The 25,802-nt window shown below is 51.3% G+C and overlaps 1 protein-coding gene across 5 annotated transcripts in view; it reads left to right on the top strand.

Annotated features, from left to right (window-relative positions):
- Window positions 1-25,802, top strand: part of Scube1 (signal peptide, CUB domain and EGF like domain containing 1) — a 121,960-nt gene that overhangs the window by 19,515 nt on the left and 76,643 nt on the right. For all 5 annotated transcript variants that reach the window (XM_039079288.2, XM_039079290.2, XM_006242092.5 and 2 more), the window contains exon 3: window positions 2,236-2,364. In XM_039079288.2, the coding sequence (XP_038935216.1) occupies window positions 2,236-2,364 (129 nt within the window). The remainder of the gene's footprint in view (window positions 1-2,235; window positions 2,365-25,802) is intronic.

Below are 25,802 nucleotides of genomic sequence, written 5' to 3'. Positions count from 1 at the left end.
TTGTGGACCCCTACCTTGTTCTTCCCTCCTCTGGCCGGCTAGGTAGTGGGTGGGCTCGTGCATCTGATCTTTTCACAGGTTATTGGTTTTGCTCCTTGGGGTGTCTATGCTGTGTTTAAACTCTTTCTAGAAAAATCGGAAGTGAGTGAGCTCCTAGATTTCCAGGCTAGTGTTCTCATACTATACTAAGCGTCAAATGTGCCATGGCACTCCTCTGTACAGCAGCCGGTGAGAGCATGAGTCTCCAGGATTTCCCTGTTTCACTCTAGACGTGGGGTCAGGCTCCTCCCACCTTCCACTAGAACTTCAACTCAAACCTCCATTCCTGGCAGATAGGGGAGGAAAAGCTTCTGTCTCAGAGACGTTTCTTCTGTATCTTGAGATTCACTTCCGGTTCAGCTATGACACGCTCCCTCTCTTCAAAGGTCACCCGAGAGTCCATGAAGGCTGGGCTCAGGGTAACTAGAAGGCATTGAGCACAGGGAGTGGTGTGGCCAAACACCTAGCAGAGGTGTCAGGGCCCCAGACCATGGCTGGTGGGGTCATTCTGTGCCTGGAAGCCTTGTCATGCCTGGAAGCCAGAGTCATGTTTCACTACTTGGAATCCCACCCGCATCCCTTCTAGGTGTGCGGCCTTTGGCAAGTTTTATCTCCCCCATGCATTTCCTTGAGTGCCCTTGAGGGGCTGAGTCCCTGTCTCAGTTACGGTTACTGTTGGTAAGATGAAGTATCATCACCAAAAGCAAGTTGGAGAGAAAACGCTTCCACATTTGTAGTCCATCACTAAAGGAAGTCAGGACAGGACCTCAAACAGGGTGGGAGCCTGGAGGCAGGAGCTGATACAGAGGCCATGGAGGGGTGCTGCTTACTGGCTTGCTCCTCGTGGCTTGCTCAGCCTGCTTGCTTATAGAACCCAGAACAGCTAGCCTGAGGATGGCCTCACCCACAATGCCCTTAGTGATTGAATCAGTGCTCTGCAGGCTTGCAAACTGTCTGATCTTATCGAGGCGTCTTCTTAATTGAGATACCTCCTCTCAGATGACTTGAGCATGTGTCAGGTTGACAGAAGTCTAGTCAGCACAGCCCCTGTAAGGACGTTGGAGATAACAGCATTCAGTCCAGCCAACCACTTGGGCTTAGAAGCAGCTCGCTGAATGCTAACTAGACATGTTCTTATTCTTCTTTCTGGAAGCCCAGAACTTATAGCCCTTTGACCCCTGCTGGGAAATGTTGAAAAAGGACTTAAAACAGCAAAAAGAATGACCTTTACGAAAGCTATTGACCATTGTTTATGAGACAGAAGACTTTGTTATAACAAGGAAGCTGGAGCAGCTGAAAGCCAGGCCTCGGGCCACAGAGAAAGCCGCTACTGGGGTAAGGGGGGTAGTGGACATTCTTTCATTCCAGAGATGACACTTCTCGGTGATGTGCAGAGTTTATTTTACTTGGTCTCCTTCCTTCAAAAGAGCTAATTTTCATGGATGTAGAAGCACCCATGTGTTTGTAGTGCTGACAGTCTTTAGAAGGAGTGAGAGCCAGGTTTGACTCTTTACCTGCTTCACTGTGGCAGGAACTGGAAGCCCCACCCCCCCCAAACACACACATACACCAACACAACGTGACTCTTCGGAAAACTGGTTGCTGCTGAGCCAGGAGTGTTTTCAAATAACTCTTGAGCCCTCCCTGGTGTATTTTATTGACTAGCTGTTGGGCTTATCCCCTGTTCTAATTTCATTTCTGATGTTGTGATTTAAAAAAAAAAAGATACTGTGACAAAAACCAACTTAAGGGAAAAGGGTGTCACTCTAGATTACAACTCCAGGATACAGTCCGCCACGGTGGGGAAGGCAAGGCAGGAATTTCAAGGAGCTAGTCACATCCACCCACAGACAAGGGCTTCAGAGAAATGAGTGAATGATGCTTGTTTGTGCTCTACATGATTTCTCCATTCTTGTCCAGCTCAGAACCTCCTGCCTAGGGAATGATGCCGCCCATAGTGGGCTGGGTCTTCCCATATCAACTAACTTCCTTAAGGCGATCCCCCACAGACCTGCCCACAAGTGAACCCAATGCAGACAATCCCTCCTTGAGACTCTCTTCCCAGGCGATTCCAGGTGGTGTCAAGTTGACCATTAAAGCTGTCACATCTAATAAGTCATATCATAGTGGCTTGCGGAGATGAGAGAAGGAACCCAAGCTCTTACTCTGATACTTCTCATGTCTTTACGCTTGCAGACATCGATGAGTGTGAGAATGACTACTACAACGGGGGCTGTGTCCATGACTGCATCAACATCCCTGGGAACTACAGGTGCACCTGCTTTGACGGCTTCATGCTGGCCCACGATGGACACAACTGTCTGGGTGAGTGGTGACCCTGGGCCTTCCCCTCTGGGCACAGCCTTCTTATTTCTCGGTTCTACCATGCACAGCTTGGGGACTGTGCAAAGACACACCTTCCCCTGGATCCTTGTAGTAGTTTCTCAAGTCCCCCTAACAAAATACCTCAAACCATGCAGCTTCAATGGCAGAGGTTTTCTTCCTCGCTGTTCTGGAGATTAGGCACAAATGGCTGCCTTCTTGTGCTTGTCAGCCCACCCATGCACACTGTGCGCGCATGCATTCAATAGTATCTCTCTTCACTCCTAATTGCTTCTTCTTTTACGGACACCTGGACCGGAGATGTGTATCAGTTTGGGGCATTAGTTTCTTCTTGGCTGCTGTGATAAAACACCATGACTAAGGTGACTTATGGGAGAGTTTATTTTGGCTTACAACCCCCAGGAATAAAAGTGTGTCACAGTGAGGAGGCATAGCAGTGGGCACTGAGGTACGGAGACAGGAGTAGAAGCTTGTCAGAGATCACAGCTTCAGTTGCAAACACTAAGCAGACAGAAGGAATCGGAAGTGGGGCCAGGCTATAAGCTCTCAAAGTCCGCTGCTGGTGCCAAACTTCCTGCAGCAAGGCTGCACCTCCCATAACCTCCCCAAACAGCGCCACCAACTGGGGGCCAAGTGTTCAAACACATGAGCCTATGGAGACACTTCTTTTTTTTTTTTTTTTTTCTTTTTTTCCAAGAGAGGGTTTTTTTCTGAGCAGCCCTTGGCTGTCTTGGAACACATTCTGTAGACCAGACTGACCTCAAACTCAGAGACCTGCCTGCTTCTGCCTCCTGAGGTGCTGGGATTAAAGGTCTGTGCCACCACCACCCAGCTTTGGGGACATTTCTTCCTTTTTTTTTTTAATTAAATGTCTTTTTAGCATAGAATAGAGTTTATTCAGGGCATAGGGAGGGAGTTGAGAGGTGCAGAGAGAGAGAGAGAGAGAGAGAGAGAGAGAGAGAGAGAAGAGGAGAGGAGAGGAGAGGAGAGGAGAGGAGAGGAGAGGAGAGGAGAGGAGAGGAGAGGAGTAGAGGTAGAGGCCGGTCATGAGCACATGGAGAAGGGGGAGGGAGGGGAGTGAGGAGAGAGGGGGGAAAGGGGTGAGAAGACAGAGCAAGAGCAAGAGCAAGACGGTAAGAGAGCAAGAGAGCTTGGGGACATTTCTTATTCAAACCACTACAGCACATAAAGCCACCTGCCACCAAGCCTGACGACCAAAAATTCAGTCCTCAGGATTCATGTGGTGGAAGGAGAGACCCAGCTCCTGCAAGTTGTTCTCTGACTACTACATGTGTTCTATGGCACACATACATGTCTGTGCACGTACATACAGAAATGCATACATGCACACACATATGTACACACAGAGACACATACATGTACCCACACAGACAGATGCACATAAACAAAATAATTTTAAAAATTAAGGACACTTGTCATATGGAAATAAGTCCACCCCAACAACTCCAGTTTTTACTTTTCTAAACCCTGGTCTCCAAATATAATCACATTTTGTGGTAATATTGTTTGGAGTCTTTTTGAGGTAATACAGTTCAGCCCATTGTCATGTATACCTCCACCTTTCCTCAGTTCAAATCTATCGAAAGCCAATTATACAAAATTTATGTGCATAATTATGTTGGGTTGAATAAAGTTAAGAAAACATAGAAGAATAGGGAGGAAAAATGGCAAGTATTGTGGGCGAGCCTCTGCCTCTGTGTGTTTTGCTGTCCTTTGGTCAGATGTCAGCCTGATCTGGTCCCTTTAGCATTAACCACACATCAGGCTTTTTTGTGTGGTCACTTCACCAGTCCAAATGGTGCTAACAGCCTGTAAAAGCTTCTTGGGTTTACCATGACAAAGGGGTGAGCTTGCACAAGAGAGGTCAACTCTCGCTCACCTCTAAATGTTAAAAATCCAAAATTGAGGCAAGGCTGTTTCCATCTGAGCTGTGGGTAAAGTTCTTCCCAAGGCCTTTCTCCTGGCCTCTGGGCACTCAAGAATTCTTAGGCTTGTAGACAGCATTTCTCCACACATTGTCTTAGCTCCATGGACATTCTCTATCGGGATTCCCTTCTTCAGAAGTTTGTCAGTTATACTGGATGAGGGCAGACCGTGGCTCCCTCTCCTCATTCAGATGGTCATCTGACGTGCTGGTTAAAATTGCCATCTTGACTGGGTTCAGATTCATATGGGAACACCTCTGAGTGTGTCTGCAAGGGATATTCTGAATAAGGATCTTTGAGGGGCCATAGTAAATTTAGGGGTCACCCTTCCATGGGCTGGGGTCCCAGACTACATAAAAAGGAGAAAGGGAACTGAACAGGGGCTTTTGTCTCTGTGTCCTGGCTGTGAATGCAGCGTGACCAGCTGCTTCCTCAAACCCCTGCCACCATGACCTCCTGACAACTCCGTCTCCAGAGTTGCTTCAGATCGTAGGAATCAGAAAAGTAGCTGAGACAGAAGGAGGCCAGATGTAATCGATACAGCCATGAAGATCATTATTGCTCTGGAGGCCACACTCACGGTTCTGGAGTTAAGGCCTCAGAATCCTTTATGGAGGGGACATGGAAGTGATTCACAGTCTGTAACCCCAGGGACAGCAACTAGTGAACCATTCGTGGCTCTCAGAATACATCCACCTGTCCCCAGCCTCTTCTGCCATGAGCCGCAGATGCATAACCATTGGATCAGGAGAGTGTGATGTGTGATTGACAGGAGAGTGTGATGTGTGATTGACAGGAGAGTGTGATGTGTGATTGACAGGAGAGTGTGATGTGTGATTGACAGGAGAGTGTGATGTGTGATTGACAGGCGCTTGGCTGTGAACAGGTCATAGGCCCGTCGGGGTCTCCTGTCAGTGGGAGAAAGCTGTCACGGCCGCTAGTATTGTCGTGGTCTCTGAGCTATGTCAGTGTGCCGCTAGGCTGAGTGAAGTGACCGTCCAAAGCTGAAGGGCCTGGACTGAGGACAGACTTAATGGTCAAGCAGCCAGTGTTATTTTTACTCCCATGCCTCAGCCATCTTTCTGCATTTGCCATCGGAATCCGGGGTGAGTCTGGGCAGAAAACATTTTCTTCTCTGTTTCCCCTCCATGATCCCTCAGAATCCTTGCCACCAACGGAGCCGAAGGGTGAAAGATCACCAGGATTTGCTAGCCTTGCATGCAGGAATTTCTAAAAGGGCCAAGGAGCCCCTCGTGGTGCCAGCTGGCTTGTCAGTTCTAGGTAGAAAGGTTCAATACCCCGGCCACTTGGGCCTCTCCTTCCTAGTGGCATGTCAGGCCGAGAGCTCCTGTCTGGTTTTGTTTAATGCGTGTTGGGGCTCAGATGAGCTCATTATGGGAAACAGATCTGTGAACATGTAATTACACCCCAAAGAAGTGCCAAAACAGAGGTCTGGACAAGAGTTAGTAAAGACCAGAAGGGCCTGTGAAAAGCTACCTCTGGCTGGAGTGAGGCTGGGGGTGGGAGCTGGATTACCAGGGCTTCAAAGAGGAAGCTCTCAGCGGGCTCTCAGAGGGGGGAGAAGTTGGTAGGGTCTGGGCACAGTGTGTAGGGCTGCAGGCAGCTCAGTGAGGCTGGGCTCAGGGACTGCAGATCCAGGCAGGGCCTTTGACCAGAGACCACACAGCTTTTATGGTGCCACCTCCAGGTGAAATGTCATTTATCCCTCACCTGGTGTGTGTGCCGCTTCCCACGCTGGTTTCCCAGCTGTCTGTCTGCCTCGCACAAATACAGTTCAGTAATAGAATAGTCAGCAAAGGCCCAGCTCACCACTATCCCCCAGGGTAGGGTTGGGGAATATCCTGTCAGAAGCAAGCAGCATCACTTTGGCCCAGGGGACAGACCTGGTTGCTGTTGGTTTGACACTAAAATGCTGGCTCTCCAGTTCTGAGCTGTTTAGTCTTTGGTCAGTGCCTTTGCTTCTCTGTGCCTCCGTTTCCTACCCACAACGTAGAATGCATCATCCCTGTCTCATAGGGCTTGGGTGAGGGTTCTGTGCAATTACAAATGTAGGCAGCAGAGCATCGCATCTGACACCAGAAATGTCACAGCATGGGTCCGACACTCAGCCCCGCTTGGAGATGTATTATAACAACACCTTCCAGGACCAGAGCCCATGGTCTGTGCTCCCCAGACTCCCTGGCTGGGGCTCTGTGTTCCTTTCTGTGATGGGCCACCCTTACCCCTGCTAGGGCAAGCACCCTCCAACCCCAACCCCAGCAGCCTCCAGCCTGATGACGACGTCTGTATGGGTCTTTGTTTCAACCGCACTGTTTTTCCCTCTGGATTCTTTTTACACTGCTGGATAGGAAAGACCAAGGCGAGAGCCCTCTGCCCCCTCCCACTCTGAGCAGTGATCCTGTGGCAGCCGTTCCTACAGGCTTCTATTGTTTGGTCTTTTCTCTTCTCAAGAGAGAACTCCGACTCAGAGGAGTCAGGGCCTTGGTTGCAGCCAGCTCCAGCCCAGACGGACCGGGTGACCCCCAGGCTGGTTGGCTGAACTTTTAGAGTGGCAGCCTTCCATCCTTGAAGCACATTAAGAATAGATGTCCGGGGGGCTGGGGATTTAGCTCAGTGGTAGAGCGCTTACCTAGGAAGCGCAAGGCCCTGGGTTCGGTCCCCAGCTCCGAAAAAAAGAACCAAAAAAAAAAGAATAGATGTCCGGGCCTTGGGGAGATGGCTCAGTTGGTAAAGTGCTTGCTTTGTAAGCACAGGGACCTGAGATTGCTTCACCAGACCCTAAACTTAAAATCTAGACAGAGCCGCTCTGGCTTGTCATTCTGGGAGGCAGAGGTGGGAAGATCCCTGGGACCACTGGCCGCCCAGCCAATACTTGGTGAGTTCCAGGCTAGTACCTGAGAAATGGCACCACAGGTTGGCTTTCGACCTTCTCAGGCACATGAACCATGTGCACACACACACACACACACACACACACACACACACACACACACACACATGGGGCAGGGAGAGTATTGATGTCTGTGATGCAGTGAGAACTGAGCCCAACTATAATTAAGGAATGAGCAGGGCTGGGCCATAGAAGAGTCCAGCACAGACTCTAATGCCCCCACTCTTGGGGAATCTTAGAACCTAGGACCACGTCCTTGGGCCTTGCCAGTCCTAGTTGCCACAGCTATGCAATGGTCTACAAGACCAGCCTCACAGAAGTAGTGGGCTGACGAAATCTGGAGGAGACCTGGGGCTGAATTTCACTATCAGCATCCTGGCCAAGTTTTCAATTGGGAGCCCACCTCTGACCCAGGGGCACATTTGATTCCTCCCCACTGCAGTCTTGTGATGTGGTCACCACAGAAGGAATCTTCAGCGACTCAAACAGGGGCATGATACATAAGCCTGAGTATTTGTAGCCAGGAATCCTGGCACATCCCTATGATCTCAGTGCCTAAGAGGCGAAGACTAGAGCCTGAGAGGCCAAGGCAAGAGGGTCAGGTGTTCATAAGGCCAGCCTGTGCTACGTGTGACAATGTCTCAAAAAGAAAAAAAAAAAAGACATTTTCTTCTCACTGTTGCTTGGTGACTGTTGCCCCGCCCCCCTGATATTTTCGAGACTCAAGGCAGGGCCTCAGGGAAGGCCTGCTTCCAATATAACTATAATCCCTCAGTGACTGCGATGCGTTCCCGCCCTTGACACACGTGCCCTCCTAGTGACCTGCAGGCCGGATATGACTTCTGAATTCTAGGACTCCTTGCACTTTTGCAAACATGGCAAAGACTGTTCCTCTCCCTCCTTTTCTACACCTCTCCTGCATCCGGTAACACTCTGAGCATGAGGACCCCCAACCTGTTGGGGTACAGGCCTATGCCCCAAAGCAGCTGCCCTATTGCTGTGGTTCAGACACAAGTGCCACATGTCCCTCTGAGAACCAAAAGGACAGAGCCATTTAGACAGGACATGTGAGGGTTTCAGTCACCCAGGAAATGCTCTGACACGAGGTGGGGGAGGGAACATGTCCCAAGTAATCATGTGCCCCTCGTGGACTCGGTCTTCCAAAAGGAGGCTGGCAGTTACAAGGGAGACAGAGCAGGAGCCCTAAATGTGTGCTATCCAGGGCAGAGCACCCCTTGCCCACACCACAGCATGGCACTGGAGAGGGCTGTCCCCCATGGAGAGAGTGTGACATCCTCACACTCCATTACTGTTCATAGAACTTCCTGCTGTCTGCCAAAGCTTGCAGCACAGTTTTAGCCCCCGAGGCTTGCTGGGTGGTAGTGAAGGGTTAACTGGGTTGCTGGAGGGTCCCCGTTCACACTGCTACCAGTGGATCCAACACCTCTACTCAGACTCCAAGCCACAACCTGTCCCACGCTGGGCAGAGTTGCGTCTGGATGTTGTTCTGACTGCAGAAGTTTGGATAAAGGGCATTGTTCCAGTTGTAGAGTCTGCTGAATTCCTTGGGAAGGTGGCAGGGGCAAAGCCCCGAGGCATCTTACAGAGCAATAGAGAGAGCTGGAAAGCACCCTCAGTCAGCCAGAAGTGAGGCTGGGGGCTGAAGGGCTACCCTCCTGTCTTGAGCGTTCACAGTTTCTGTTCTTTCGAGCAGGCGAGCCTGTTTTCTGTGGAGATGGCTTGTCTGTGACCAGGGTCCTGGAGGGGAGCCAAGTCTGTGCTCTGGAGAGTGAAGCCCTCTCTCTATTTGACATCTTTATTGAGGAATTTCTCAAATATAACAGAAAATGACACCAGAGGGACTAGAAACCGGGATGGGATCTCACTCAGCCTGGAATGGCTGCCTTTAGCCGTGTAATTACTTGAAATAGCAGTTCAGTTTCAAAAATATTATTCCAAACTCGGTGCGATCGGCCAGCTGAGCAATATTTAGGCTAATAGAATAAGATTTTTTTTCGTCTTAAATTAGAACCAGCAGCGGGTCTTTTTTTTCCCACCTCCACAAAGCAAGGCTCTCTTTCTCTGAAGCCATCGGCTCACTGAGCCAGATGTCTTCATCCTTCATCTTTACTTGACCCACTGAAAAATGTGTTTCTCAAGTTGCTCACAGCTGGAATTTTGGACTGGGCCCCGCACTTTGATCCCCGTCAAAGAGGAGCTATTTGTATTCACATCCAGCAGACAAGCTGATTGATTAACCAGATGTCTCTGTATCAGCGAACATGTATTGAGCACCTACTGTGTGCCTGACCTTGTGCTCAGAGGCAGTTCTACCTGGGCAAGATAAGGGGTGCATTTCTGCACTGTGAGGCTGCCTGGCAAGATAAGGGGTGCATTACTGTACTATGAGGCTGCCTGGCAAGATAAGGGGTGCATTTCTGCACTGTGAGGTTGCCTGGCAAGATAAGGGGTGCATTACTGTACTATGAGGCTGTCTGGCAAGATAAGGGGTGCATTTCTGCACTGTGAGGCTGCCTGTGTTGGGTTTGTGTTCTTTTGCTCCTCCCCCACAACATCCACAGGTAGACACTATTAGCAGCCACGTCCTAGAATCTAGGACCTAGACCGAGAGAGTACCACTAGTGCCACTAGTACCAACTCTTACAAATGAGGAAACCTAGACTCAGAGAAATGACCACAAAGGCCAGTAGGAAGCACAGCTAGGACCAGATCCAGCATTTGTCACTTCACGACTTGAGCCTGTGCCTGCTGATAACCCCCGCCCTTGCCCCACAGCAACCAGAAAAGCTACGGTCCCAGGAGACCAGGTTTAGAGAGGGTTCCTGACATTCTGTGTCAAGCATGTGCCCAGTCGTGGGGCCACCAAGCCTGTTCTGTAATCCCAGCACCTTCTAGATCAGGTGGATCATGGCCAAAGGGCAAGAGGACACCTCCTCTCTGCACTGAGGGAAGTGTTTGACCCCTTGTTCACGCGTCTCCTACCCAACATGACAGTATATAGCCCTGTTTTTCCAAAGCCCCCCTGCTTCCCCAGGGCACCCAGCTCACAAGGAACTCAGCACAGGGCCCTGCCTACACCTCCTCTCACATGGCCCCCTTGTTCACTGTCTGTGCCTCCAGACGGCATTCATGTCTCTGCCCTTGACGAGCTGCCTGTAAGGAGTTGTAGACTGAATGAGCAGGAGGATTTGCCACCTGGACAGAGCTGATCTCCACGGTGGGCATGCAGGTGCCAGGAGAGAAGAACTGAGTGGAAGCCCTCCAGGGCCCCAGACCAACAAGGGTGAAGCAGGTTTCCATGGCAAAGGAAATGCCGTTTAACTTGCTGCCCAGTGTTCAAGCATTTGCGTATGCACCAAGGTTGTTCTGCATTCCTACTGCGTACCCACTGACGACACAACCGATAAGGAAAACCAGTAATGGGTTCACCGTCCGGATTCATATAGTAGGAACACAGACAGCAACATGCGAACCCACAGCTTGGCTTGGAAAAGTAGCTCAGTCAGGTCAAAATCAACCAAACCAATAATGATAAATATAGAAAGTACCAGGAGTGGGGGGCACCATCAGATAACCAGGGGGTGGGGGGCACCATCAGACAGCCAGGGGGTGTGGAGGACACCATCAGACAGCCAGGGGGTGGGGAGGACACCATCAGACAGCCAGGGGGTGAGGGTGCCATCAGATAGCCAGGGGGTGGGGTGTTGACGTGTCAGATCTCTGGGTTCTGATCACATTGCTACATGAAAATCACACCACATCAAGTGGTGTTGACGTGTCAGATCTCTGGGTTCTGATCACATTGCTACATGAAAATCACACCACATCAAGTGGCACGAAATACCATCATTCTCCGCCTGTGGGTTCCATGGGTCAAGAACCAAGTCAGAAAAATCCAGTCTCTGCTCCAAGGTGTCTGGAGACTCAACTAGAAGACATCAAACTGGAGAGGACCGACCTGATGGCCAGGAGCTGGAACCATCTAGTAACTTCCTGGCTTGCGTCCAGCAGTGGTTGCTGGATGGTGGCCAGAATGCATATGGGCAGCCTTTCTGTCTGGGCTTTCATTCAGGCCAGGGTGAGCCTCCCCTGCAAGGTGGCTCTGTCCCTGCTGAACAAGGTCAAGTGTGGGAACTCCCCCCTAAACTCATGGTGAAGGTGGTTTTAATGGTTTCCTCTGATTTAAGGGAGCAGATGTGAGCGAGGACATCAAAGAGGAGGAGGAAGTACCTCATGGAGGTCTGCGGACCTCTGTGCTAATAGAAGGGAAATGAACTTAGACAGTTTGGGGACAGGTCACTGTGTTTAGAGAATGATTAGTGGGAAGAGGGAAGAAGATGGGTCCAGGAGACAGGCACAGATTGGTAAAAGGGCTGTGTCCTAGTTTGGGCTTTATTGATGTGTAGAGACATCATCACCACAGCAACTCTTATACAGGAAAATATTTAACTGGGGCTGGCTTACAGTTCAGAGGTCTAGTCCATTATCATCATGGCGGGAAGCATGGTGGTAGCATGCAGGCAGAGATAGTGCTGGAGAAAGAGCTGAGAGTTCTACATCTTCATCTACAGGCAGCAGCAGTGAGAGACTGTGAGCTCCATTGGGCATAGCTTGAGCATAGGAGACCTCCAAGCCCATCCCCAGAATGACACACTTCCTCCAACAAGGCCACACCTACTCCAATAAGGCCACACCTACTTCAACAAGGCCACACCTACTTCAACAAGGCCACACCTATTCCAACAAGATCACACCCACGCCAACAAGGCCGTACCTCCTAATAGTCCCATTCCCTGTGGGTCAAGCATTCAAACACATGAGTCTATGGGGGCCAAACCAGCACAAGTAGATTTTATTCCAGGTAACTGAGAAGAAGCTGGAGGGCTGTTGACCAGAGACTAACATGTTTTGATTGATTGACATTTTTTAAAAAAACCCTTCCTGTTTCCAAGTAGACTGTTACAGGGATGAGGGGCAGAGTGCTCCAGAAGGGAGGTCCCTACAATGGCCTAGCTAGATGCTGGTGACTCAGTGTAGGGTGACAACGGTGGAGGTGGTGGCCGGACTCAAAATACATTTTGCAACAGGCAACAGGAAGTTCTGATGGGTTCAACTTAAGAGTCCAGAGAGAACAAGGACCAAAGCCAACAGTTGGGGTTTGACCTTCAGTGTTTGTGTGGCTCTGCCTTGTGACTTAGGGGAAGACGCCTTGAATGGAGAGGGGACAGATGGATGTTTGGGGTAGAATGGAATGCAGGATTCAAGTCAGCTTAGTTAAATTCTGTTGGAGATAAGAACCAGTCTTCCACATAGAAGGGACATACAAGGTCAAATGTCTTTGGAGTCTGACCTGGGGTGTAGGGGGGGGGGGGGAACGTGAGACCTCAGCTTTAAGATGGCTTTAAATAGCAGGGATATCAATAACGGTTCATCTCATAAAGATCTCGTGTGTGCCTTCCCTGTGCAGTCCCCCTTGGATGAGAATCCAGTGTGGATGTCCTGTCCTTAGTAGTCACCGACACTCAACCTGCCTGCTTTTGGGCATCCTGCCTGAGTCCCTCACTGTGTGACTGTAGTCTAGTCACTTAGCTTCTCTGGGCCTCTGCTGTAAGGTGGGATCGGTGAGCATGTCTATTTCTGAGAACAAAGGAGATGAGCTTTGTAAAGTAGTCGATGTGATGACCCCCACCCACCAAAGGCTCCATGGATGTCAACGATCTACTTACCACTGCTCTACTCTGCAAAGCCAGAGAACTTTTTTAAAGAAAACTAGGGCGGCTTGAATTGGTAAAGGAGCCGTGGGCAAGCCTGGGCTATGGAATGTGGGTGAGCCCCACACCCAACAAGGCGCTCCTGTCCCATAAACCGATGCAGGTCAAACAGCCCTCCACCCTCTTGAGGGGATGTGGAGGTCACATGACATCAGGGCTTCTCATTTTGTAACCTGGCCACATCCTCTTATTTCTCAGTCTTGTTCTGGCCCCTCTGAGGTGGAGACAACCATCCTCTGTTGTGTCCAGATGAAGGGGAGTGTACAAGTGACTTTAGATGCTGCTGTGGTCAGGTGGAAGAGGCTGTGGGGAAGGACCATAGGGAAGTGATTGCAGGGCCCAGTTGTGTGTGGGGAGGGAGTCCCTGAGATGCTGTGGGGGAGGAGGGTGGTCGCCCCAGCTCCCTATGCTGGGCTGCTCTGGGAAGACAGCTGGAGCCAGCGCTGCTCCTCTGAACCCTGAGGAAGGTTCCAGTAGTACTTTATTTGTTTTCATACTCCTACAGAATATGTCTCTCATCAGGGGGTAAAGGTTGACCAGTTTGATGTAAATCTAGACAGCCGGGGCCAGCCCTGTCTCCTCTGCAAAAGCAGCAGGCAATGTTTCTGAGGCAAAGGGGAGAGACTTCTCCCCACTCCCTGTACCCTTCTCCTGTTCCCTCTCTCATCTTTGGCCCTTGCTGAGGTGAATGGAAACCCTGGGCTGCAGTATGCTGTCAGAGTTCAAGACAGGCGGGCCGCCTCTCTTCGCGTTTTTACGACTATTCATTTGGCTTCCTTTTTGCTGAGACAGGATCTGGTATAGCCCAGCCTGGACTTGAACTTACAGTGTATGGGGACCTGCCTTGAACTCCTGAGCCTCCTGACTTCACCTCTAGAGTGCTGGGATTACAGGCATGTGCCGAGCACTGCAGGTTTGCATCTGTTAATTTGGTAGGAATTCCTTGGCCCGAGAGAAACTCTTGCTGGATTGCCCCGTCACTGCACAAATGGGAAGCAGGTGTGGGGAGATGGAACAGTTCCAAGCTGGGGGGCTCCCCACCGCTTCTCCAGGGCCAGCCAGAAAGTGGGGTGATCTTTTTTTTAGAAGAGCCTAGGTCAGCCCTGAAGCAAAAGGACGGTGAGCTAAGAGGCAGGCGCTGGCGGCAGCTGCCTTCCTAGAGGATGCTGGGACACTGCCTCCAAGCCTCAGCTTCCACATGAGATTAAGTGGATGGGATTCGGCCAGTGGCTTTCAGACTTCGTGGGGTTGTGTGGACAGCAGCAGAATTCCTTTTCTTCAGAGATCGTGCAGGGGTCATGTTGCTCCAGCTGAAATGGGAGGCCAGGTCAGGGGAGGGCATGGAGTAACATGGAGCCCATCCCTACCCTGACAAGGTCCCTGGAGCCCTAGGAACAGCATGGGACCTCCTCACTGAACTACACTGTCCATCTAGATGCAGTGAGTTAGCCTTAGGGACAGTAGCCAAGCTTCTTTCTAGGTCTTCTTCATCCTAGGGAGACAGCCTCTGGCTGTGTCAGGATTGTGACCTCCAGCACATGGAGTGACTTTAACTCCCCTAATCAACTTCCTTCTTGCTCTTCGGGCCTGGTCCCTCTGGTCGCCACTACTGGAATGGTCCACTCCAACCTCCCAATTAAGTCTTCTTGGCTCATTCTACACATATACACTTATCTCCAGGCTGTGACCAAGGGACAACTCCTGAAAACTCTTCTGACGATATGAGTTCCATGGCACTGCTTGAGGCAGCATTGAGAGTCTGGGAGCAGATCATCCTACTCCCCTACGATCCCTAGAGAGCTGTGCTCCAAACTGACTTGGCCATTCATCCAGGGCCTGTTCTCGTATAAGCCAAGAATAACGGGGAAATCATCACGAGGAAGGCACCCTGACAGTGGTGAGCACGCCAACCTCATAGTTGCAAGCTTGCGGACCTGCCCTTGGAGCAGAGCTCCCCAGCCCACAGTGAGCCAGGCAGGTTCTTTGGGAAGGCATCTTACCAGCTAGAGGCCCGTCAGTAGCTCAGAATCTGTCCACGCAGTGCCTCTGTTCCGAGGTCCTTCCACTCTCCGCTCTAGATGCCTGGAGAAGACGCATGGGGAAATCAGGTGCCCTGGGCCTTTACTCCTGGCTTCCTGCCTAGTCAGGGTGGAAGTTAGAGGGCAGTTCTGTGCTCTCAGTTTTATCTGGGAAGGTGACACAGTGATGGTCCCAGGAAGGGACCCTGGGGAATACAGCATGTGTGGAGGCGTAGCTCACAGAAGCACATTCTATGGAGGGATGGTCTGTGAGTGGGAGTGGTCTGTGTGGTGAACACAGTCTGTAAACGGCATGGTCTATAGAGGTGTAGCCTAGGTATGGGGGCGTGGTCGGTATTCAAACAGCATGACTTGTGTTAGGTTGTGGTCTGTGTGGGTGTGGTCTGTGTGGGTGTGGTCTGTGTGGGTGTGGTCTATAGGGAAGTAGTTTGTGGGGTGTGGCCTGTGGGGGTGTGGGCATGATCAGAGGAACTAAGTGAGGTCTGTATGGAGAAACACAGTATCTATGAAGAGCATGGGCCTCCTGTTCCCTCCCTCCCCTTCAGTCAGCAGTCAATTGAGACTTCATCACACCCTGGGCTGAAGTCTGTTGTCACTCCACCCTATGCCAACCCCACCTTTGGATAGATCTCCATTTGGTGGTTTGGGGAAAAATCCCTGCTCTGTCCCAGAGCAAAGACTCTGTAACAGAAGAATCCACAAACACCAGAGCAAACACAGACCATGGACAGAGGGCAGCGGGCAAGCCGGACACTCGCCTTCCCCCGGGTTCCGTTTGCAGTCTGGGTGCCAAGAGCTCAGTCGGAACCCTGAGGGAATAAACAATAATGGGTGTCTTATGGGGACTCTTTAAAAATATCCTGCCTGTAAATCACAGGCTCAGACTCAGCGCTGAGTCGTGCACCTAAAAGGGGCATTGGTAAGGCATAAGGGCTCCCCCCACAACCCCCTGTCTCCAGCCCTCACCTATGACAACACTCTTGCTTATCTTGGATCCAATGAGCCCTGAGTAGCATCTTGGGTCACCCAAACATATACAGGGCCTGGCTGTGTCTGAGCATATGATGCAGCTGCCCCTGCCCTGACACAGCAGGACAGGGCCCTGGTTGTTTCTGATGGCCATCAGCCAACCCGTGCATCCGCCTGCCCAGCAAGCCTCTCTCTTACCCACCTCATCCCGACCACATGCAACTGGAAATAGATGTCTGGCAGGGACACCCTGTGCCCACTGGCGTTCTCCATCTGTGGAGTGAACAGTAGGCGTGGATTCTTAGTCTGGGGTCCTTCATCACCTCCCAAGTTGCCTCAACAAGGACGGGATTTTGCAGGTCATCTTGCCGCCACCACGACCTCTGGTCTGTCTGCTAGCTGCCCAGCGGTCAGACACCAGCAGAAGCATTTAGGACCAGCCACTGGTTCTTCCACTCAGCTTCATGAGGAGGAAGCCAGGCTCCCCAGATGGAAACAGGGGTCCTTAGATGTCCTACCTGCCATGGCTGACCTTACCTTTCTTACCTAAGCTCTCCGCAAACTATAAGTTAAGCCCCAAGCTCCCCCTTGTCCCTGCTTGGAAGCACCTCTCCCCCAACACACGCACGCTGCACACCCTACCTTCGTCCTTGCTGGCCCAGGTATTCTAGCCTCCCCTCTTCCCTAGCCTCCCCGCAGAGTGCCTAGCTGCCAGTACACACCCCAACCCTGCATATAGCCACCCCACCCCCAAGAATTAGACTGAGTTGCTAGTGTGTTTACCTATCCATCCTCCACACATGGGATAATTATACGGAAACTCCTAGACAAATCAGGCACAAAGTTGGAAAACACTTGTTCTGGACACCCTGCTCTAAGGTCACTGCGAGACTTGTTTGGGCATAGACCTAACTTCATATGGTTATAAGCACTGCATTGATATTTATATGCTGCCTCCCCACACCAATATAAGACCCTTCCTCAACACTGATACACGATTGTGTAGCCAAGAAGAGGAATCAAGTCAGGCCCAGGATGTGGGAGCAGGTAGCCAGTGACCCTCTGGTTAGGACAGCAATGTGCCTAGAAGATATAGCTTGTAATATGGCAAAACCCTCTCTGCCCATGTTGGCTCCCTGCAGGCCAAGTCTGCCAGTCAGCTAGTTTTGGACTTAATTGTTGAGCATCTGCATGAGGATGACTCCCAATATGGTGCCCTCTGTGTAATCAATGCTGGGGGTGGACTGTCCAGTGGTTTTCCAGTGGACAATTGTCAGCCTGCTCAGGAGTGTCAGGTCCTCAGGTGTAGGGTAGAAAGGGAAAAACAGTGAGGTTTCTTCGGTTGGTTGGTTTGTTTAAGACAGGGTTTCTCTGTGTAGCCCCAGTTTTCCTGGAACTCACTCTGTAGACCAGGCTGGTCTCAGAGGCAGAGATGGCCTACCTCTGCCTCCTGAGTGCTGGGATTAAAGGCATGCGCCGCCACCACCCTGCTAACAGGGAATATTTTAAGAGATGGCAACAGTACCCACAAGTATAGCCGCAGGAAGCTCAGGCAGGTTGGGGAGTAGACTCGGGGTAGACAACAGTAAGCCCGAGGAGACAGGGGCATCAAACAGTGCAGGGCCAGAATCTGCACATGTACGCCAGGAGTGGGGGTGCAGGAACATCAGAACCTTGCTACTGACCACACACCAGGTGCACCACAGACTCACAGCTTGTTCTGTCACAGCACCCAGAACCTGCTTCTGTAGTGCCCCTCTCCTTCCTTCTCTCTCCCCCTTCTCTCCTCTCTCTCTCTCTCTCTCTCTCTCTCTCTCTCTCTCTCGCATACACACACACACACACACACACACACACACACACACACACACACACACACACACAGGAGACATTCACAACATCCCACCACCAAAGGTGCCTTTCCCTCATTGGCCCCAAGCTATCTCAGAGAGAGAGGCTCACAGGCTCTGGGTCGGTCTGTCTGGCCCTATCTCCTCTCACAGTATGTTCCTGGGAGGCCTCTGAAGCCCCTCTGTGGTATGTTAGTAGAGCTCTTCATCCCTGAGATGAGATGACCAACAGCTCCTGGCCTCCGAGGGATCAGTTCATGGTCCCCAACTATCCTGGCTCTGCCTGCTGCCCTCTCACATGTGTTTACTAATGAGACGAAGCCAGCACTTGGTCTTGGTGGTCACCAAATGTCCCATCCCTAAACTGACTGTAAGGGGTGCTGACTGTGAGAAAGAGTCTACCCATGTATGCAAGCATGGTGTGGGACATGCATGGGGCAGGAGGCTGAGTGGTGTGACAAGTCTCTCACAGAGAGATGGGGTGGGGCTGGGCAAGTGGAAGGAGCTGGAAAGAAGTTTCAATCCTTAGCAGTCAGGTGAAGTTTTGGGCAGTTAGAGACAGGAAGGTCCCTGGGAACCCCGTTTCACAGGGGTTGCATCTCAGATATTCACCTTATGATTCATAACAGTAGCAAAATTACAGGTATGTAGTAACAATGGAATAATTTTATGACTGGGGGATCACCACAACATGAGGAACTGTTTTAAAGGGTCGCAGTGTTAGGAAGGTTGATAACCACTGCCCTGGGTCTTTCTGGTCAACAAGCCAAACCAGGTGGCCATCTCCAGGTTTAGTGAAAGACCCTGTCTTAAGAATAAGGTTGAGAAAGACACCAGTGTGGACATATGGCACCCACAAGCGTGAGCCCATGTGTATTCCCACCTATACACACATGTGTACGTACACAGACAGACAAAGACAACCCTGAGCCCCACAGCACTCTGCCCTGCCTGCCCTGCCCTGCGCCCAAGAGCTTAAGGAGGTGAGGCCTGGAGATTCCCAATTGAGATGGCTGTATGCCTGAAAAACCAATCAGTGTACTGGACTGACGTGAGGCAGGATGGGCTAGCTGGAGGGCCTGTGTCAGGTCACGTCAGTGGAGGTGTCAGGGCAACTCTACTCCAAGATTCTCTAGAAGGAAGAGTAAGGCTTCTCGCAGGCACACCACAGAGGTCATTGCTCCCCGCTAAGCCCTTGCAGGCCTGTCCCTCAGGTCCAGCCAGACCCTGAGCTCCCCTCTCCTCCCAGAGCTCTGTTTGGCTACCCTCCCTCCCCCCCCCAGCCTTCCATTCTTACCCTCATCAAAAGAAATTTTTAAAAACTCGAGTGCCTCCCACAGATGTCCGGCCGGGTTCACATTCACAGCTGTCTGTGCTGTGTGGGGCCCATGAGGAGAAAAGTTCTGCTCGTGCCCCTGCTCTGTTACCCACGTGTGGACTATAGGCAGGCTGCTGGCTGGGGAGCTTCCTGGAACAGGAATGGTTACCCCACTGAGGCAGAGTCCCATCTCACCCCTACTGCACTGACAGTTTACTGTGGAGAGTTGATCTTCCCATAGATGAGGGTTTGTTTTCATTGGCAGCTTGACATAATCTAGAAGGACCCAGGAAGAGTCTCCATGAGAGAGCCTCTAGGAGCAGGTTGGTATGTGGATTTGTCTGTGGGAGACTTCTTGGTTATATTAATTGATATGGGAAGACCAGCCCAAGTGTGGGCAGGACCATCCTCTGGAATAAAAGAGAAGATGAACATGTATCCATACAGACATTCCCTGTGCTCTCAACCGTGGGTGTGATGTGGCCAGCCCTGTCAAGCCTCTGCTGCTACAATGGAAGTGGAAGCCTCACACTTTGCTGGTGACGATGAGGAGTGATGGAGCCCAACAGAAAACTGTTGGGTAACATCTCAAAAAGTGAGATACAGGGGTACCGGAGAGATGGCTCAGTGACAATGATGGCAATTTCAGAGGACCTGAGCTTGATTCTTAGCATCCACCTCAGGTAGTTCACGACCACTTACAATCCAGAGAATCCAATATCATGGCAGATACGTAGATGTAGAACTATTACTCAGTCATAAAAAGGAAGGAAGCCTCTAATACAAATCACAATGGGGGAAGCCTCAAAACGTGATGCCGTGTAAAAGAAGCCATACCCAAAGGATAATATATTATTATAATTATTATGTTTTATAAATACATTATAGTTATTATAACATTGACAATATATGATTCTATCGATGTGAAATGTCTGGACTAGGTAAACATGTAGAGACAGAGACCTGAGGTTCTGGAGCCCTGGGACTCATTGTGAAGGGTCACATCCATACTGCTTGGAGGGAAGGTCGCCATCTAGAATTAGTAGTGATAGTTTTGCATGACAAGGTGCGTATGCTAAAAGTGTCCACAGTACACACCAGAGTGTGACGCGCATCTCCATTCTAAAAGCAACTATAAAAATGGGAGATCAGAAGGCTGCCCCCCACACTGCGAGCAGACCACACGCACAGTTCTACCCCTGGTTCTGGTCAGTTTTAAAGACAACCGTAAGCTGGTGTCTCCCCCTCCCCCCCCCCCGCCCTCCCAGCCCCAGAGCAGTCCTGGGAGGTGAATGGCCCGAAGCTGGGTCAGGAGGGAAGCAGTGTAAGGAACCCCTCCGCTCAGAGACCAGAAGGCCAGGCAGGCTCCTCACGTGGCTCATGTTATTTTTCTGATCTGAAAGGACTTGGCTGTCCAGTATGCCATGCCTGCAATCCCCAGAGATTCCGGACACTTACTACATCTTTGTCTGCCACTGCTCACATTTGTTGGTGGGCATGTGGGCCTGGTCAGGTGCTGGGGGCTTGGGCTCTGTGCTTTCTTTCACGTTCCCTCCCCTTCCAACAGTTCAGGACCAGTATGGCCCCTGCTTTACGGGGGGGATGGAACCCCGACCTCACATGGCTTAGCAGCTTGAGGTCAGAACAGTCACTCACTGACTAGTACCCCATCTGGTGTGGCCTGTGGGAAAAGATTCAGACCCCATAGGCAGTGGTCACAGAGTCACAGGCAGTTCTGAGGGGAAGGAGCCCAAAGTCTGAGCTAGGCAGCAAACCTTAGCCACAGACAGCCCTGGGAGGCTGGATTAGCTGCTGGGCTCAGAAAGCAGGGCATCCTGAGAGAGCAGTACCTGGACACAGGTAGCTCCAGGAGAGCCTGGCCTTCCTGGGCTGGATTGGGGTTTTCATGTAACAGTGGGCTTGCTGGTCTAGAGAGCTGAACTCCACACGTGCCTCATCTCTCAGCCCTGAGTTTAAACTTGGGCTCCAGCCCTGGAGGCTGCACACTGCTGACCGGCAGAGGGCCCAGGAGAAGGCTTCAGATGACACCCAGAACAGTAAGTAGATAGGGTCCACTGTGACCTGCTTATCCCTTCTGCCTGCCAAGCCAGAGTTCTTGACAATTCGGGAGTGTTCTGGTTCTGTCAAAATTCAGCCCCCAGATCTCTAAGACCCATGTGTATTTTACCCGAAGTCGAATCCATCTGGTTCTCGTTTATTTACACTTAACTCTTCAAATGCAATTTTGCAAGAGTCATCCGATAGCCAAGAGGCATTTCTGCCTCAGCTGCCCTTCAGAAGGGATCAGAGAAGGGGAGGGAAGGGGAGGGAGCACACTGCTTTTGCCAGAGCCAGGTGGCAAGGCTCAGTGGTGGAGCTTGAGTCTGACTGGCCAATGAGCCTGAGCTTTGGTTTCCACCCACAGGACGCTGGAGCCCGTGCAAGGCTTGACACACAGAGGATTCTGGGCAGCCACAGAAATATGGGTGGGGTCCACTCAAAACACAGAGTCTCTGTGTCAAGTTGTGAGTGTTCATGGGGAAACACAGCAACTGAAAGAGGATCAAGGAGTAATTTTCTGTTATAAATAACTGCAGACTTGAGTCCCTCATCCAAAAGACAACAAACAGCCTCACCTGGGGCCAAGCAGCGGCCCTTGGTAGCAAACCACAGACCTTTTTGCCGTCGCCCTCAAGAAGCCTATGGCTTGGCCTCAGAGACCCTTCCTGTGAGGAGACTAACCACAGTGAGTGGGCCCCAGCCCTGAAATGACCCCTCAGGACTAGTGGGGACTAGAGAGTGAGGGTAGTGTCCACAGAGCAAAGTCTGGCAGGAGTCACAGCTAAAGGCAGCCTGCTCCAATGTCAGCGCCAGACCTTGCCTGTACTGGACAGTGAGGGACCCAGAGACACTGTTGGGCTCCATCATGGATGCCATGTTCTGTCAAAGCTGGGGTCCTCGGTGGCCACACCCTTGATGTTTACATTCATGGGAGCTTACATGTTAGACACAGAATGTGTACGTGGTGGGGGGGGGAGTCACTGAGGTCTAAGATGGGCTGTGCCGTAGGAGCTGAGGACACAGGTGGCTTAAGTGTGGAAGACAAGTGAATAGTAGCCCTGGTGACTGTTGGGGTGGGAGACAAGAGAAACTTTGGGAAACAGGGTGCTTCTTGGGCTTGCTGGCAAGGTGAGGTTCAGATCAGACTGAGATGCGTGAGGTCTACTATGACCTTGGGTGTTCACTCCTTCTTAGGCTACAGCATGCCCACCTGCCATTGGTCACTGCCTTTGACTGAAGGAACAACTAGCAAATAGTATTCTTATTGAGGGTTCCCTTGTAAGAGGGACCCAAGCTTCCTCTTTATTTGCTGTCTGTCACCTCAGCTAGCCAGGGGAGTTGAGGCTTCATTCAAAGATGCACTATCTGTTAAAGGAGGGAACCTGTTCACCATGCAGAAGGTACAGGTTGGTCCTGATATCCCTGGACAAGCTTGGGCTTCAGAATAAGCCATTTGCTCTATGGTCTTCAGCCATAGTCTCCTCCAGAGCCTCCTAGAATCTCAGCTTAGTTTCAGTGCCTAGGTTAGTTTAGTTTCCCTGCCTTCTAGGAAGCCCCACTGTGGTTATAAAGGAAGATAATAGGAGCAAGACATCCCCATGCCCACCCTAGAAGTTACAGGATCCCAGATCCTGGGTTGAAGAGAGCCCCTCAGGGTCTCACTATACATAGGTTCGGTCCTGCTGAGGTCTTAAGGGTTAGTGACAACCAGTTTGTCAAGCTACTTCTCCAAGAGTATCATTCTGCTGGCTGGATTCAGCAGAGCTGGTATTGTCTGAAAGCCTTGCAGGGTCAAGGGTCACAAAGTAGTCTGAGCTCAGCCCAAGATACACCTCCATGCCCACAGCTTAACTTTCCCAGCACACAGCACCTAGCCAGTCACTATCCTTGGGGGTTTCCAGAACTCTCCTGCCACTGCAGTGCTCAGAGTCCCTTCCCTCTCTGCCAGTCCTCTAGCTTCAGGTCACATATCTCCCTGTCCTGAAAGCCAAGAGTTCACATCACCTCCTCCAGGAAGCTTCCCATCCCTGTGTCCTGGTCTAAAATCCCAAGTTTCATTCATCTCAGTCAGCGCTTAGTGTCTGTGGATGCAGAAGGACAAGGGCTTGGGTCTTGAGGAGATGAACCCATCCCTGGAGAAGGATATGTGTATATGAGTGGGGTACATTCCGATACTGGGAGTAACGGGCTCCTGGAGCATGGCATGGAGAGTTGGGCAAAGTCCCTCCAGATTCCTGGTGATCCAAGACAGTACTCTACAGCAGCAGCTAGCCTCTTTCTGAAAGTGAGCTGTAATATCACCCCCAGCAAGCCCTCCCTAGACTGTCAGGTATGGTCTCTTGCCCTGCCAGCCCCTGACCTGCCTCTTTGCCCCGAGCAAGTTATGAAAGAGATAAAGGCCTATCCCCCACTTAAGGAAGGTGTGGCACAGCTGGAACTATGGTCTAAACACAGAGAAATAGAGAGGTAAAGGTCTGGGAACCTGGAAGAAAGTAGTAAAACAGAGAGGGGGGAGAGGAAGAAAAAGAAAGAGAGGAGGAAGGGAGAACTGCCTTCTGCTCCATGAACCCCTGACTAGGTTGTATTCTCTGACAGGAGAGCACTCTGCCTCCCTGGGGCTTTGAGAAAGTCTCTTTTCTTCTCTGTTCTCTTCTGAGAGTCAGAGATGATAAGGACCAGACCCGGTGCTGGGGCTTAGGAAATGGAGGCTGTGTTGGGGGAGGGACTCCTGGGTGGATCTAGTGAGCGTTGTCTGAGCTAGGACTGGAGCTGGCATTGGGTATCCTTCTATGTAATGACAAGGCATCATGTTGCCTCTGACTGGGGGCCAGTGAGAAGGGGAACTCCCCACAGGACCAGACACACAATCCATCAGTGAGGACAATCGTGATTCCATAGACAGAGGAAAAAGCCTGCCTGTACGCTAGTACTCCAAAGAGCTTCTTCCTAGTGGACAGTCTGCAGTCCTGGCACTTCCTGGAGACAAGGCCCAGCATTACCCTGTGCCAAGGGAAAGGCAGAGCAGATCTCAGGGAACCCAGTGCCTACTGTGGACTCCCTTCTGACTGTGAAGGCACTTCTGGAAAAGTAGGATGCACCCTGTGCTGGGGTCATGGTGTTCTGATTAACTCCAAGGGACAGCCAAGGACTTGTGTCTCTGTGATGCTCTGCCAGGTGAACCCTATTTGTCCTGGGTGGAAGGCAGACTTCCCCTGATCCCAACTACACCAGCTGATCAGTCTCCAGCTCCCAGGAATTCTGTCAAAAAACTTGAGATGTAAAGTGTCTATGGAAGAGGTCATGAGTGTTGTCTCAGTCTGTAGAGAGACTCAGGGTCCCCAGGACTTTCTATCCTACTAGGGGAGGATGTGGGACCCTGTTTGGACACCATGGAGAAGGGTGTGGAGGGACAGCTCTCTCTTCCCGCCTGCTTAATCTTGGGGTTTTATCATTTGGGAGCAAGGGAAAGACATGTTTACATGGCCTCGCATTTGTTTCAAATTATTCATCAGTGTTGGCGAGTCATTGTTCCCAGCTAGTATAAACAGCCCTGTCCCAAAAGCACAGCCACCCTGCCAGATCACTGAGGGCCTGTGGATGCCTTATGTCAACTGCCTTGGTTCCTTGCTTTCGGTGAGGTGCAAAGCTGGGCCAGGCCAGATGACTGCAGATGGGGGATCCAGGCCAAGGCAGCATTTCAGCCCAGGAAGCCAGCACTGGAGGGTCCGTATCTGCTTTGTTTGACTTGCAGTGGAGACTTTGCTTAGACCGGAGAGGCCAAGAGTCTCAGAGTCAGGAGAAGCAGGCAGTAATAAATGGCAGAGGGCTTGGCTATACCCCAAGGTCAGGGCTCATGGGCAGCTAAGGCCCAGGCACAGGTGCCCACCCCACCCCCAACCCCTCCCCAAGGCTGTTGAGCCAGAAATAGGACTCACCATGGAAACAGTGACTCTCCCATCTGCACTATTCGTGGACCGTGTCTTATAAGTCTTAGGAGCATGCGTTTAAGTTGATCCCAGACTCAAGCTCGGGAGGGAGCAGGTTCTTCCTAACTAGTCTGAATGCATCTGTGGTACAGCCAGCCTAGCAAGGTGGCCGCAGGCTCTTGCTCTGGTGTTCTGTCTTCACTGTCACTGATCCACTGTGTGGGTCACCCAGGTCACTTGAGCTCCCTGAGTGTCAGAGTCCTATGAATGAAGTGCAATTAGTAACACACCCCATGAGCTTCTGAGGCTCTAGTGAGGCCCCTTGATCCACAGTAAGTCCCAGGAGCTTCCTATTGCTCAGGTGATCCTACAGTGCCCCGTGCAGAGCCACAGTCTGGAGACAGAGACCCCTCCTGCAGCACAAAGGAGAGGTGGCAACTCCGTGCACTTTGGAGTCCCTAAGGTGCCGTTAGGGATGGGCCAGCAGGGAGCCATCAACCAAGACCCTGGAGAAGGCTATTCAGAGAACTAATAATGCCTGCCCCCTCTCTCTGGCCTCCCAGGTCAGCCTCTGATCCTGCTGCTCCTCTCAGCAAGAGCCACCTTTA

Source organism: Rattus norvegicus, chromosome 7, assembly GCF_036323735.1.
Source record: "Rattus norvegicus strain BN/NHsdMcwi chromosome 7, GRCr8, whole genome shotgun sequence".
Classification (NCBI taxonomy): Eukaryota; Metazoa; Chordata; class Mammalia; order Rodentia; family Muridae; genus Rattus; species Rattus norvegicus.
This window is presented reverse-complemented; position numbering and strand designations above follow the sequence as displayed.